This window comes from Pinus tabuliformis, chromosome Q, assembly GCF_031772625.1.
Source record: "Pinus tabuliformis cultivar Carrire ecotype Pingquan chromosome Q, CPIR1, whole genome shotgun sequence".
Lineage (NCBI taxonomy): Eukaryota > Viridiplantae > Streptophyta > Pinopsida > Pinales > Pinaceae > Pinus > Pinus tabuliformis.
The window spans coordinates 1,264,273,111-1,264,289,312 of NC_142296.1; the positions used below are offsets into that span (position 1 = coordinate 1,264,273,111).

General features: G+C 39.0%; 1 protein-coding gene across 1 annotated transcript in view; it reads right to left on the reverse strand.

The window, feature by feature from the left end:
- The window catches only part of LOC149224404 (uncharacterized), an 80,307-nt gene extending 68,662 nt beyond the window's left edge, over positions 1 to 11,645 (reverse strand). Inside the window, exon 1 of the mRNA XM_089388179.1 lies at positions 10,454 to 11,645. Coding sequence (XP_089244305.1) covers positions 10,454 to 11,585 — 1,132 coding nt within the window. The 5' untranslated portion in view covers positions 11,586 to 11,645. The remainder of the gene's footprint in view (positions 1 to 10,453) is intronic.
- Positions 11,646 to 16,202: the final 4,557 nt, after the last annotated feature.

The following is a 16,202-nucleotide window of genomic DNA, read 5'->3' on the forward strand; positions in this document are numbered from 1 at the left end:
ATTATATTGGAACTAGAAGCAATCACAGAAACAAGAACTAGACAGCTACGAAATCGTTCAATTTCAGAGTATCTTATCAAGTGGAAGAACTTATCCGCTGAAGATTCCACATGGGAGGATGAGAATTTTATGCAGAAGTATCCAAAACTACTCAAGCGTTGAGGACAACACTTTTTTGAAGCAGAGGGGCATGTTGGGTCCCTATAATACTAGTGATTACCCCATTACTATTGTAGTTATACCCCTTATTAATATTGTTGTGCCCCTATTGCCCCCATATTGTTATTACTGTGCCCCATAGAATCCCTCTATTATTATTTTTGTGGCTTTATATTATTATTGTTAGGTTGGCTGGATTATATTGTGACTCCTTAGACTCCTATATATAGAAAGGAGGTTTTGTCATTTGAATCATCCAAGAATTGTTCATTTATGTAATGTAAAGGAGGTTACCCCCTCGAAGAGGCTGAATTCTAAGGCGTTGATCTATCTTTTCTATCTTTTCTTGAGCTGGTCTCATAACACATTTAAGGCGAACTTTATGGACTAGATTCTTGAAAATCTATTGCCAAGTGAGCATTAATGGACCAAATGTGGGGGGAATGGTTGAATTAAAAGTCGAAAGGCGTTATAAATTGTAAAGGGTTGCCCAGCAAACAACACTTGGCAATTTGAGAATTGAATTGTTGCGTGCCCAGAGATTCATGAACACAGATTTTTTTGATCTTTTGAAGTCGAAGTCGTTGTTTGAGCACTTACCTGAGTTGTTGAGAGAATTATGGAATAGCAGTATGGCAGCGCCTAAGGAAGCCATGGATACTAGAGAAATGACCGTTGAGGAGGCCACATAGGCCATGACGATAGGAGAAGCCCTAGAAAGTGTCAAGATAGCTGCAAAAATCCCTAGATCTCCACACATACTGAGACCCAAGAAAGACAAGCAACCTATGGTACTGGTGCACATGTCCCCTAGGAATCTGTTCAGGCCTAGGCTTACCATGGAAGAAAAGGGGAAGGAGATTAATTTGGAAGCTGATGAGGAGGAAGACTTTGAAGAAATCCTAGTAGAGGAGGAGGAGGATGTAGATATGGAGGTAGAAACCTAAGGTACAGACCCTCTCACCAGGCTGCCCGCATATGTTCCTCTGCGGAAGGGAAAAGCAAGGGTGCCCAAAGACATAGATGAGAGCAAAAGATATCTGCGGACTCCGCTGCTCCCCGATGACATCATTTTTGATGGAGCACACTTGGGGCGAGTGCCTGGACTAAAGTTTGAAGATTGGGATCTCGCGGACCACAAGAAGTTCCCACATTTGGCAGTCGCGCAACTCATGTGCCAGAAGAAAGACGTGCCAGCGGGAGTTATAAAGTTGGAGCTACGTAAGTGGCTGAGAGGTGTAGAAAATTTAGGAATATTAAACCTGCTCTGGGTGCCACATTACCATCGTTCCCCAGTGACTATTTTCATCATCAGGTAGCTGCTCTACTCTGCTCTGCCATCTCCATGGTGGAAGAAGAGAAGTTTGTTGCATAGAGTAAAAAGGATGAGGGAAAACTATGGATGGCACAGTTTGTAGAGAAGTGAAGAAACGAAGCATCAACATCCAAGGCCCAAGCAGCACGGAACACTGCGAAAGCAGCAAAAGAGCAGTAGAAGGTAGCAGAGGAGGAGCATGGAGGCCAGAAGTCACCTTCGCCCAAACAGGAAACAAATACAAAGCAAGGTGGCACAGACCTGCAAACGGCATCCACATAGCTGAAACAACAGTGCCCAAGAGAGAAAGTAGGGCCACGAAAGAGGTTGAAGGCTTCAAAGACTTCTTTCGACCCAATCACCCTCACCGAGGGGGATCTGCACAATATTGGGGAGTCGTTGAGGGACATCACCGCGAAGACCCTACATTAGTTCGCGAAGGAAATCCAGATGATGTTGGCGGCTCTCCGAGCATAGATACAAGAGTTGTAGGTGCGCACTCCACAAGCTGTTATTGTGTCAAACAACCTTGCACTAGGTATGGCCATGGCTGAGGAAATTCTATGCGCCCAAATGACCAACTACTAGATGGAGCACTTGTGACAGAAAATGAGGCTGACAGGCCTATGCTCAGTAGGTTGAAGGGAATTGGGCTAAACATGGCTGCGCTCCATCGGGAGACGCTCTATGTTTTGAAGGACAGAGTTACTGCAGAACTACGAGCCAGGGGGGGTCACGCGCTCTATTTCATGAGCGAGCAACACATCAACATTGAACAGTTGAGCCTGCAGCACAACGAGGCAGTGGCACAGAACTGACAGCTAGTGCAGGTGGTTGAGGAAGCCTGCCAGATGGTCCCAGAGCTAGCCATCCAAGTAGAGGAACCAACGGAGGCATGCATCTGGAAACTCGTAGTAGGGGTGTGCGAGGCAAAGGAAGAGATGGCCAAGGTTCACCTGAAACTGAACCTCTAGATAGCCAAACTGCAATTGAAGGCACATGCTTCAACTCCACTAGAGGTCAAGGAACAACACACCATCACTATTACAGTAGCAATAGCGGAGGTCAACAGTGCAGTGAAAGGTTGTACAAAGATGTTCAAGGAGTCGTTCAAGGTTCTCACCACTCTGCAAGAGGACCCAAACATACAGCGCCTAGAAATAAAGGCGTGCGAACTACATCAGAAATATGATGAAGTAAAAGGGACCATGCAAATAGTTTCCCTTACACAGAGGCTCACGCAGATGCAGTAGGTGAAAGCGCTCAAGGAGCAGGTGGATGCTTCTTAACATAAGGAAACAGTTTTGAAGGCACGCTTACAACCATGGATTGATGAGGCATACGTCATTACCACCTCTATTGAAGCAAAGCTCGCGTAGATTAAGGAATGCAGGAACAGGTTCACAGAAGTAGTTCAGCTACAACGGTCTCTAAACGACGCATCTAGGAAGTACATCAGGCAGCCGCTCAGTGTGCTGCCGATCTTGCAGTGATCCAGACAAAGTTGGGAGGTCTTCGTGCAAAGATCTTTGCACTGACAGAGTGACTCAAGGGCAAGTCACGATGTTTGTGTTGGGGGCCTGTTAGGCACGGGATCCCCCAAGGGAAGTTTTGGGGCTTAGAGCCCAGATTTTGGTCAAAATTTGTAACCCCGATGTAAAGACTCTGCAATTTGTGGGCACGGAGCACATAGTTTGTAAAAGAATCATTGGGTTGTCCGCCCTCAATTTTGTAATGTAATGTCGGCTGTAGAAATCTACCCATGGTCCCCGAACCATGGGATTGTATAAATAGAGTGAGGCTCTAAGTAGCTAAGGGAGATAAAGGAATAGAAGCTTAGCTGAAGATCTAGTGTAAATTCTAGTTTTGGGTCGTAGGGTAGGAGAAGGCTCTGTAGCTGAGTGCGCAGAGGAATAGTAGTCAGCAGCGGAGTGCACAGACCCCTGCAGCTGAGTGCACAGGGAGAGTCAAGTCTATAATAGTTGGAGCATTAATAAATGGAAGTTTCATATCCAATCTGCGTATTTATTTACTGCTTTATGCATCTGTTACATTGAATATACATTGCACTTTTAATGCTTATATGATACATGAATATGTATGAATGTGTTGAATAAGTGAATGCAAGATATAATATATGTTTACGTGAAGTTAACTAAGATATTTAAGAAGATAAGTAAGATACACAGTGTAATTTGGGGAAATAGCGCAGGACACTGCCATAGCAGCGCGAAAGCATCTCAGCCCCTAGTTAGGGCTCCGCGAAAGGCGATTATAACAGATCATGGAGGTATTGAAGGTCAGGATAGTGCGTGAAGTGACCTACACGAAGGTAGGAACAGCAGGACTAAATCGACACCTCAGACATCTCAAAGGTGCAGAAACTTGGTTCCGCATCCTCCCATACTGCTTCAGGTGAGATTTCAGTCCACACTCCATGGGCTGATGTTGAAAGGGCTAGTAGTGTAGGGATTGTTTTGGCTAATTAACTCCAAACGTGGGTCAGGCCCCCTCAAGCCAACACATATACATGGTTACATCAAAATATCAGAAATAGCATTGTCAACATTATATGAGCATCGGTACCATGCCATCATTTATCAGTTAAGCACATACACAAGATCACCACTTTCTATAAAATTTCACTTCTATATATAAATGGACTCTTAGTCATATTCGAGTTAATGTCATACCTCATAGGAAGCAACTCTTATTATTTAGAAGAAGAGTACAATTACAAAAATCATAGAAGAGAAGCTTGTTATATACCATATGTGGACCAGTACATGAAATGTAAGTCGTCGATGATATGAGCAAGTCACTATGTGTATGTAGAACCACTTTGTTCAAATATATGTGATGTCATAGAGTCATAGATTTGTGTTGACTTAGATATATGTTATGCCCCTATTCAGATATGATGTCATAGAGAAAACAAAAGAGAGCTTGTAGAATGTGAGTCTTTGCACTTGATGAAGGAACCACAAATAAGATATTTGATGAACAAACCATAGAGATATATATAGCGAACCACATACCATATCATGTATAAGTGTGATGTCGATGAGATATGTACTAATCATAGTAACTGTAATGCCACACATATAATTGTTTACCATTCCACAGTCACAAAAAACTTCTTACATAAATTGAGCCTAAGAAATATATATACATGAGCTACAGGACAGAGTGTGATCCTTTTGTAATATGCAAGCCATCACAAGATTTATTCGAGCCATAAAAAAAAAAAATCAAACCAATAGAAAAATATAAAGGGATGAGTTACAAAACATCAAACCACTATGATGTGCGAGTCACAAAACATACAACAAATCCACAAAGAATTATAATCACATGATGTACATGTGAAGCATTGTGTGTACATTTCCATTGTCTAATGTGAGCCTAGCAATACCAAGATTGAACCATAAGATTGTGCTAGCCTCACAACAATATATGAAAGTCAGTGAAGTATAAGCTTATTTTTTTTAGGCTTTTGTGATCAGTGCTTTGTTGTAGTTTTCTTCCCAAGTTCTCGCATCCATAATTGTTTGCATCGATGTTTCGAGCCATCCATCATGGCTCATCATCAGGATAGATCAGTAATTGTGTAAGATAGATCTCATTGGTATGAGATATGTCTTACAAAATCAATGATCTATCCTGATGATGAGCCACGATGGATGGCTCGAAATGTCGATGCAAACAATTATGGATGCGAGAACTCTGGAAGAAAACTACACACGAAGTATAAGCTATACATAGGAAAAATGTCATACAACCTTTGTATGAATAATGCCATATGAAAAATCTCAGGCCTTGTTAATTATCCAATCTCTTTCGATGATTTTTCATTATGCTTCCATGAACCTTTATCTATACTAATTAATGGGGTAACTTTGATGTTATTGAAACCCCTACTTTTGGTGAGGTTGACTTAGAATTAAGAGGGAAACTTTCAAATTCAAGTGTTTGCAATAATATTAAATTCATTTTTCTATGAGTGCTTTCCCAAATAGATATTATCAAATAATATTTATTTAATTTGCATTCTAGGAAGGTGTACTTCCTTTTAGGGCAGGAGGGTTTCCAAAGGGAAATTCGTCCCAAAGTTGCCCAATTTTCAACATCCCTAAGGTTGAATTTTAGCCTCAATCTAAGGCTCAGTTTGAGGACGATTTCATATTATTTCTAATGTGGAATTTAAGCATTGTTTAGGGTAAGTTTCTGAAGCCTAATTTGGGATTCCTAATTTTGAAACATGTAACTAGGTTCCATCTTCATATGTACTCTTGAATCCTATATATTTTAAAATGAAAAGAGAAATTATTAAAATTATTATTATTATTATTATTCTTTGTAGCATGGGTTTCATGTTCAAGGTCAATTTATTTTAGGTCAAAGCACCCATTGAGTTCTTCTAAGTTTTTTCATTGATTCATGAAGTCAAAGATTCATTTTCATATGTAAAAGGTCCCATTAGGTATCTTGTAACATGTCAAAAGAATTATTTTCTAGTCAAAAGCATCAAAATACCCTCCAAGACCAAGTTGGCCTAGCAATGGAGAAAATTTTGGTAGTTTAAAATCATGGAAGGGATATCAATAAGAGACCATTCAACCTCATTTTTTCATTCACTCATCAATCAAGCGAAGGAAAAGAAGAAGAAAGAAATCAAAGGACTAGAAGGAAGAAGGAAGACAAATTTTTGGGTTTTTACACTCGCTCTCTCTCACGTGCAAAGGAAAGCTAGAGTTTATGCAACATCAAGGCCAAAGTTTTCATATGCAAGGAAAGGGTCGAAGTTGGAAAATATAAGTTAATTTGGTCTCCTACAAGTCCTAGAAGAATAAGCAACCCAAGCGAAGGATGGAGGAAGACTTAAAAGCCCTAAATTTTCCCACATGTGTGAAAGTTGTTGTTGTTGCAAGGGCCAAAAATTTCAGACCTACAGTGAGGCCCGAAGATCTAAATTTGGGGGTTGAAGTTTTGAAAATAGAAGAGATTTGACTTGGTTTGACTTGGTAAGAGGCATCACATTCTCCAGAAGGTTTGAATTGGTCTTTGAAGGGTCTTGGTCTTGGTGTAGAAGTATTGGAATTCATCATTTTAAGAGTCTATAAGAAGAGAAGATATTTTTGTGGGTTTTCCTCTCAAAGGGAAAGTTTTTGGCCCTGGCTAGCATTCTACATCTCATTTCATTGTATTATTGATCTTCATGTTTTGGTAGTTGTTTTATGATAAGAACAACATGATAATAAGAGAAGAGGAAGCTAATAATCAATAAATGTAAAAGAAATCACAAGCAGTTATCAAGTCTAAGCGGAATCACCTCTATTGTAGCCTTAATGATTTCTCAACATGGTATCAGAGCTAAGGTTGACAAAGGGCATGATGAAGATCGCTATATCCTTGAAGATTGAAGTTCTCATTAAAGTAGATTTTTATGATGGCAAGTCACCTCAAGCAAGGAATCAAATAATTTAAGGATCTCTTGTCATCTATCAACAACTATATGATCAAGACCTACACTACAAAGGACAAAGGATAATTATTAGCACTCGCAGGTACTTTTGAAGATGAAAATATATGGGTAATTGATAGTGGAGCATCTAGAAATATTATAGGTGAGCATAGACAACTAAATACCCTATTATCCCCAAGGGATAGATCAATTGGTCGAGTTCTCTTTGCTAATTACCTTGCAAATTGGGAGGTCACGGGATCAAATCTCCTCCACTCCCTTCGAGTTAGGCCCGACTAGATAAGCCAGTAGGAAAATCCCTTTGAGTGGATCTACTTTAATTATTACCCGTGGATGTAGCAGCCACACAGTGACCATGAACCACGGTTGAAAAAAAAACTAAATACCTTATCAAGAGGAAAAACTTTTTATTCAGTCGAACTTGGAGACAAAAAGAGTTATGCAGTAAGAGAAATTTGACCAACTTCAATGGAGCTAGAAGATGGATGAAACATACATCTCAACAACATTTTATTCATTCCAGGTTTGAAGAAAAAATTACTTTCCATTTCATGTTTATAAGATAAAGGAGATAGAATTTCTTTTATAGATGGAAAAGTTGTGGTGTGGGATAAGGACTCTAGCATCAACAATGCAAAAAAATTTGGGATTCAAGAGGGAAGGCTCTACAAATTACTTACTTCTCTCTTTCAAGCCTTGGTTCACATTGACTTTTGGCATAGAAGGGTTTGACACCTTCATTACAAAATATTACCATCTCTGAACTCAATGGTGAATGGCATCCCTGAACTAAAGAAGGATCATGAAGGAATTTGTAAGGGATGTGCATTAGGTAAAAATGTAAAGAAATCATTTGGAAGTTGTGCTTTAATATCTAAAGAAATCCTGGATGCCATTCACTCTGATGTATGTGGTCCTATTTCTACAAAATCTCTTGGAGGTCATTTGTACTATGTGACTTTCAATTATGACCACTCAATGAAGACTTGGATTTATTTGCTTAAGTCCAAGGATGAGGTATTTGAAAATTTTCAAGAATTCAAAGCAAAAGTAGAGAATCTTATTGAAATAAATATAAAAGTGCGAAGATTTGATAATGGAGGATAATACACATCAAAGTAACTCATAGCTTTCTGTAAGCAGGCTGGAATTAAGAGGGAGTTGATAGTTACATATAATCCAGAAAAAAAATGTAGTATAAAGGAGGAATCGTACAATTGAAGAAAGTTTTAGATTTATGTTACATGATCAAGACTTACCTCAATTCCTGTGGGGTGAGGCATCCAGAAAAATTGTCTATATTCAAAATAAAAGACCTCACTGGACACTTGACAACATGACTCCTGTTTGGTCAATTTAGTGTCCTAAATTTCTCTACATAAATTATCAATCCGGGTATAGTAAATTGATGAAGTGTAGTGCACTATATGTGCTAGATGACCCTTCTTACTTCATTGTTTTTGAGTTTTATGTTGTTTTGGGGGTTTTTGATCCTTTAATCCCTAATGATTTACAATGTACTTAACAAAATCTTAAATCTAACTTCTATAAAGACTGCTAAGATCCTAAAGAAATGAGAACTAAAAAGAGCTTAAGTGAGATTTGGAAGCAAAGTTTAATCAAGAAATGAAAATAGAGTTTCTATTTCTAATCATATCATTATTTCCAAATCATGAGCTACAAACTAAGAAGTAAAATTGCAACTACTGTCAATTCAATTACAAAAACAAGACTAAATGAAATATTGAAAACTGAAAATGAAATTGCAACTAATGTCTAATCTATTATGGAAACAGAACTAAATGAAATACTAAGACTGAAAATAAAACTGCAACTAATCTACTATGGAAACAGAATTAAATGAAATACTAAAGCTAAAAATGAAATTACAACTAATCTACTATGGAAGCAAAACTAAATGAAGTGCTTAGTTACTCTGCCTCTCAGTTTTGGGAGAAGAACCTCCTTGTGATGGCATTTTGAGGAATTTTGTTCTTCATTATTCTAAGAAAATAAATGTTGTTAAACACACATGGGCAACCACAAATAGGAAAGATAAAACATGACAGTACAATTTTAATTAACAACTGATATACATTTATAGCACATTGTTGACCGTTGGGTTTCACATCCCAAGGTCTCTTGGACTCCTTTTGTCCATTCGGCTTCCACACTAACCCATTGAGGATTAGGTGTCCAACATTCCCCCCCTTAATCCGAAGGGTTATGTATGAGTCCAAGAAGAGAGTTGTAATACAAAATGTACAAAAATGCATGGCAACACTAGGTTGAATGTGCTCTCTGAAATGTTGGTATAAAGGGCGGTGGTTTAAGGATGACCATCAACACTGGAACGCTTAGTGCAGTTCCCGGAACTCTTCCAAAACTGGCAAGAAACTAAAGTCTTCTGCTAGAGGAAGTGCTCCTATTGTTTTGAAGAGGGAAACCTTCAACCATGAAAGGGAGGTCTCACCCCATATAAAAGGGAGAACTTCAACCTGAAAAGGGAAGTCTCAACCTGTGATGGTTTAAGGATGACCAACAACTCTGGAATGCTTAATGCAATTCCTGGAACTCTTCCAAAACTGGCAAGAAGCTGGAGTCTTCTGCTAGAGGAAGTGTTCTCAATTTTGTTTCTGGAATTCTTCCAAAATTGGAAAGATGTTGAAGTCTTCTGCTAGAGGAAGTGTCCCAGATTGCCAACTGAAGGCATGTTCAGGGGCATCTTTGTTTCTGGCTACAACTCTGAAACTGGTGTGGTAGGTTGTGGCTCAGGCTCGCTTATTGTGACTTTGAAGCTTGTAGATGACCATCATTTCCCCCCCTATTAGATACAAGGTGAGATGATGGAGAAAACTCAACTGTAAGACTGTTCAATACTCTGGAACAAGTTCTGACATGTGTTTGGAATATCTTCTTGGCTGTTGTTTCCCATTGCCAAGAAGCGATCCATCCAAGATGAATCTTTGTTCTTGCAGGACGTTTATTTCTGAAGCATCTGTGTGAAGAATGACTGGTTTTATGACAGTGCTTACATGGATGAAGATCAAAACAGTGATCTTTCAAATGGCCAACTCAGTCACAGTGTTGGCATTTCACGATCTGTTGTTGTTGCTGTGGAAGAGGGGCAGAGTCTGGAACAGCTGAAGCTGAACTGTCATGAGGAGCAGGTGAACTGTCATGAATGAATCCAGCACTCTGAAACTGAATGGGCTTTGAGTAGTTTGGAATATGAAAGGACAAGTCCTTCTCATATCCAAGACCGGTTATGTGCTTGCTATGGACAAGCTCTTCCCAAGGTCTGATGATTGGCTTGGGAAGTGCAAACTGAACTTCTACATCTGCATGTGACTTTGCTGCTTCCTTGGGCACTGGATTTGAATCAACTTGCTGCTTATGGGAGTCAGAATGATGACTCCATTGCTGTAATTCTTCCTGCTGCAGTTGTGATTCAAGTTGCAGAAACTCTATCTTTTCATGTGCATTTTGCAGACAAGTTTGAATGTCTCTGAGAATTGATTTATCAATCATGATTGTACTATTGACAGTAGAATGTATTAAATTGTTTAGTAATTCCAACACTCCATCGTTATCAAGAAACTTGCTAGAGGTACTGAAATCAACTTCTGGATTTCCCTTCTCTTCAACATGCTTATTGGTATCCAGTCCACAACTATTTGCATCTTTGTTTTCAACTTTCATGCCTAGACTCTCCCTAGTAGAAGATGCAGCTTTCTCATCTCCACCAGAAGTCTGAGAAGATTCAGCTTCCCGTGCACTTGCTTCTCTATCTTGCGGAAGAAATGCTGCACTATATACATCTGGACAAGACACACAATCTTTTTTTTTTTCTGCATTTCTAACTGCAATAGCACCTGTATCAGTCATAGCTAATTTGCTCTCAACACCTAGGGAAGCATCAGACTCTGAAGTTGGAGATGCTTTTCTATCCAAATGGACTGAACCTCCATCAAGTGTACAACTTTTCCCTGTAGAGGTTACAAAGATTGTGCTTTGAGAAAGACACCCAGCATTTTCTTTTTGCACAGAATTCATGTCTTCGAAATCAACATTTACATTGGTATTTTCAAACTTGGCACAAGGATATGCCATTGCAATAGAAACATGTTGTCCCCTTGCATGTGGACAGTAATCCTGCGTTAAACTTGCAACAGTAGTTACAGGTATATCTGTTTGGCCTTTAAAACAGACAGTGCTTGCCATCTGTCTTTCCTCAACTGACCGCGACCTTAAATCATTCTCAGTAGACATGCATTCTTTGTTCTCATTTCCTTCTGATAAAAGCAACACATCTGCAGTTGATTCATTAGCAGTTTCTCTATATCTTCCCTGGTTATCTCCATTTGCAGGTATATGTTGTTCTTTGCACTTCATGATTACAGACGACAAACTAGGTTTTCCAGTAAGCATGCACTCAGGTGATTGCTTTGCTGACGATGTTACTTGCATTGTTGAATATTCTGAGGAAGAACGCATTAGATCAAGACGGTTATCATCCAATGGACACATCACTTTTTTTATCTTCTCCAGTACTTCTCCTTTTCTTTTCAACTCAACCTTCAATGTTTTCACTCTATCTTGTGATGTCAGTAATTTAGCTTCCATTTCTTGTATCTATTTCCTTTCAATCACGCATGCTCTTTCTGCTTGAATAATCTGAGCATCCATGCTATATTTCAACTATAAAAGCGTAACCAATGCTTCTTTCCATGGGTAAAAGGGTATGTCAAGTTACAGAGGCTAAGTGATTGCAAGGTTGATTTTGCGGAAGACATAGTCAATAGGTGGCTTAAACACAAGTCCAAGTGAAGCCGGCTCAAGGCCAAAAGGTGCAAATGTTAAACATGTAATGTAGCAGTACAACTCAACACAAAGGAGCCTCTAGGGTATAAAGCCAGAAAATAGCAAAGAAGAAAGAGAATGAGTCTCCAACGCACAAGTCATGGTGGGACTAAAGAGGACTTCTAAGCCTACTCAATATAGCAGCATGGGCAACATATGTCAGCGAGGATCTAACTAAGATGCCCATGTAAAGGTTGGCTCTACCATCACATCATGATTATATAATTTGGCAAGTGAAAATCGTTTGTGAATCAAGACATGATGGGGTCAACCCTATGGCAAAAAATATCGAAGTATGGAGACTAGTATGCAAAATGTAATGGAAAGTGATGTTCCCTAAGCTATATGCCAGTAAGAAAGCGATACCTGTCATGATGGGTCTGCAGTCATGGGACCAAAGCAATTTCTCAAAAAATTCTCCAAAACATCCTGTAAAAACAACCCATCCCAACACTCCAAGCCAAAAGGTCAAAAAGTCTATAAAATAAAAACCAGCTTTAGAAAAATTAATTTTCATTTTCCAACCTGTATAAGGAATTTTGGACTCACGGTTTTCTCATTTGTGTTTTGAGCAAGGAGTTGTGGAGAAAAACTCAACCAAGCTTCCTCCTTCAAATTCAACCGTTCAAATTGCTTCAAATCTTCCAGGTAACCCTATAATCATAATTTTGATCATTTTTTATGCTTTTCAGATGTTTTTTCATAAATTTGACCGTAAGAAATTATTTTTAATCTTTTTATTCTACGTACACATGGGTTGGATACAGGTGACCCGTGTATACAAAGGCCCTATATGCGACTGTGTAAAAAATGAACCCACATGTGCACGAGTTTAAAATTTGAAACATGGATTTAATGATATGAAACATATTTTTTTTGCAAGATGACAATTACCTGGCGTGAAAGAGAGTACAGTGCCATTGATAACCAAGTGATGGAGGATCAAAACGCATTAGATGCCTTGAGACAATGAGGTTTGTTAAAATTCTTCAAAATGCCAACATGAAGGTGAATACTCAATTGCTTAAGCTTCTTATTCAATACTGGAGTGCAAAAGAAGATGCATTCGTGATTGATCAGATGCCCCTGAGGATCGAGATAGAAGACATTTATTCCATTACATGTTTTTCCCAAAGGGGAGAGAGAGTGCACTCAACTAGCAGGAGAAGAGGTAGTCTCAGTGTACAAGACTACATCCGCATATACTGTCTTGGCAACCTCGAAAAGGTTAGAAGTCAGATTCCAATCAAGTATGTAGAGAGTTTATCATTGAGAATCCTACTATTTACCATAGCCAGGGTAAATGGTTATGCTACTCTACATCAGGCTTCACGTGTTTCTATGAGCCTTGTAGTGGATTGTCTCACTACAGTCTTCAATTGGTGTACACCTCTGCTAACCAACATGAAGAAACAACTCACTTCCATCCAAAAGGGTCAGATGAAGAATTTTGGATATGGAACTATCTTATGTTCTTTCTTTTTTGAGAGAGTACATGGGCTTCGTCCCATGGTACTGTCCATAATCAGTAGCCCGAAAGATCCACGGATGGGCAGATGGGTTGACTTGATGAAACGCCTAGGGGGAGGTGAGGTCCCTAGGACGAGTTTTGATGACAAGTTTTTCCTTTGGTGGGAATAATAGGTCATTGCAGTGGAAGAGTACCCTTATGCCGGCATGGATTTCTGAGGAGATCCAAATCTAGTATTGCCACTAGACGCAGCATGGGGTGCCACAGGTATAAATGATTTTTGAATTTTTGAATTTTTAAGATTTTTGTTTTTTTTTTGGATTTTCAATATAAATGAATTAAATATCTTTTTGATGAGACACGACACTTACAAAATTATTGATCATGCTTCAATGTGGGACCAGTGAGACCTGATGGACTTCCTCGACATAGGTGTTATGGAAGGGATGTCGAAGGGGCTGCAACTGAGACTGAGAGTGTCCTCCATGCAATGCAGAGAAACTTGCTATGTCATGGAATGGATGTTGAAGGGGTTGCAGCTGATACTGAGAGAGTCCTCCATGCAATCCAGAGAAACTTGGTGAGATTTACTCATCAAGTACCCATGGTGGCCATAGAGGACTTACTAGAGGAGATGCAGCAGCGCGTGGTGGGAGTACCACGGGATTAGGTGTGACTATTTTGACGGGTGGCTAATGTCGTCGTTTTCTTTCTAGCTACTCATCCTGAGCAGGATCATCAGATAGATGATCAGATCTTTTTGTGATTAGACATGATGATGGGCATAAGCCCAAATTTTGTAGGGCATTTTGTCTCAATTTTGTATATTATTTTGGACACAAAAACTCTATCTGTATATAGATGTTTTTATGATGATAATATATACAGATGATACTTCGAATAATTTTTTATGTTTTAATGTGATGAATGATTTATATGCCAATTCAATGCTTGATTAGCAATATAATCTGCTAAGGAATTTTCTAAGCGTGGAATGTGAAAAAATGTGATGTAAACAAATGATCTTTGCAATAAATGCACTCTCAGAAATTTTCAATACAAATAAGGATCTCGTACCCGATAGATGTTATCCAGTTGAGATACCACCGGTTGTAAATCAAAATAAACTGCTAACGAAACAATATCAAGAGATATCACCTCAGATTGTAAATTAATAACAACAGTATATTCGGCAATATTATTTGAAGCGGGATCAATACATGCTCCTCTCGAAACCATCAACTGGATAGATGGATAATAATTCACCCAAGCCGCGGAAGCAAGGTTCCAGGTGTGTCTACTGGCACCATCGGCGAACCCTAGATATATCAAATCGTCCATCAATACCTACCAAAAAAGATAGAAAAATATCGACATCACTAAAACCATAGATAGATATGTACAATCATACAATATATACAAACAAGTAAATGCTCGGCTGAATCCTAAGCAAAGTACTTATTAAGGTAGAGCCCATTTCTAGGCTCCTCCAACTTGTTTCCTTCAAAATCAATCAATTCATAAGCTCCCTTTTTCAAAACTCGCTTGATAATGAAGGGACCATACCACATAGATTTAAACTTGCCTGCCCCTAAGGCATCTTTGTCTTTATTGTAGACCAAGACAAGGTTGCCTTCAGAAAAATATGGACAACTTTATCGTATTGAGTTTTTACCCTCTTTTTATTGGCTTTGTTTATTGTAGCAGCATCTCGACACTGCTCATCAAGATGTTCCAAATGAACGAGGCATTCTTTGAGACTAGAAGTCTCAGGAAGAAGTTCAATAGCCAGTTTAAGGGAAGGAATTTCACATTCTACAGGAAAAATAGATTCCAACCTGTAAACTAGTTGAAAGGGAGTAAAACCAGTGGCAGTCTTAACTGAAATTCGGTATGCCCAAAGTGTCGGATATAACATGATGTGTCAATTGGATCTAGCTTTGTTAATCATCCTTTGCAGGATGATTTTAAGGGATTTGTTCACGGCTTCGAACTTCTCATTGGCCTGAGGATAATACGGAGATGAATGCTCCTACAGGAAACCCAATTTGAGAGCCAATTCGGACATCAATTGATTCTGGAATGACTACCATGGTCAGTGACAATCTCTTTAGGAATACCAAACCTGGAAATAACTTGATTGAAGAGAAACAAGGTCGTTGTTTCACTGTCATTCTTGAAAGTAGGCATAGCCTCAACCCACTTAGTAAAGTAGTCTACGGCCAAGATGATATACTTGTGATTTTGTGCCGAAGGCGGATTACAAGTAGTAAAATCAATGCCCCACTTTGTGAAAGGGCCGACGGTGATCATAGGGAAAAGTGCAGCTAGATGTGCGAACATTTTTTTATAATAAACCTGACAAGGATGGCATCTCTTGACCGCTTCAATACAATCTTTGAAGATCAAATGCCAAAAGTATCCTACTCACAAAAAAAATTGGGTTGTAGCAAGCCTAGATATATGACCACCACAAGCTCCATTGTGGCAATCATTAAGCATTGACTTAGCTTCTTCCAAGGTTAAACAATGTCTAAGGATTGAATCAATCCCGCGACGATATAAAGTGTCACCTATAATAACATAACTTTTAGTGAGGTGACACAATTTTCTACGCTCGTCCTTGGAAAAAGCAGGCAGAGACTTCGAAGTTTGGAGATATAGAATGATATCTCCATACCAAGGATCTTGCGAGGAAATAAGAAATATATGTTCATCAGGAAAAATTTCCTCGTAAACGGTTTATTCTTCACAAGGCAGCTTTGAGATCAACTCTTCAAATATTAAATATTTCTTAGGTTTAGCCGACATGAATTCGAGGTCGAAGTTTTGTAAAATAACAATCCATCTATTATATTTTCCCCCAATCACTTGCCTACTGAGAACAAAATGAAATGGATTGACAGCTG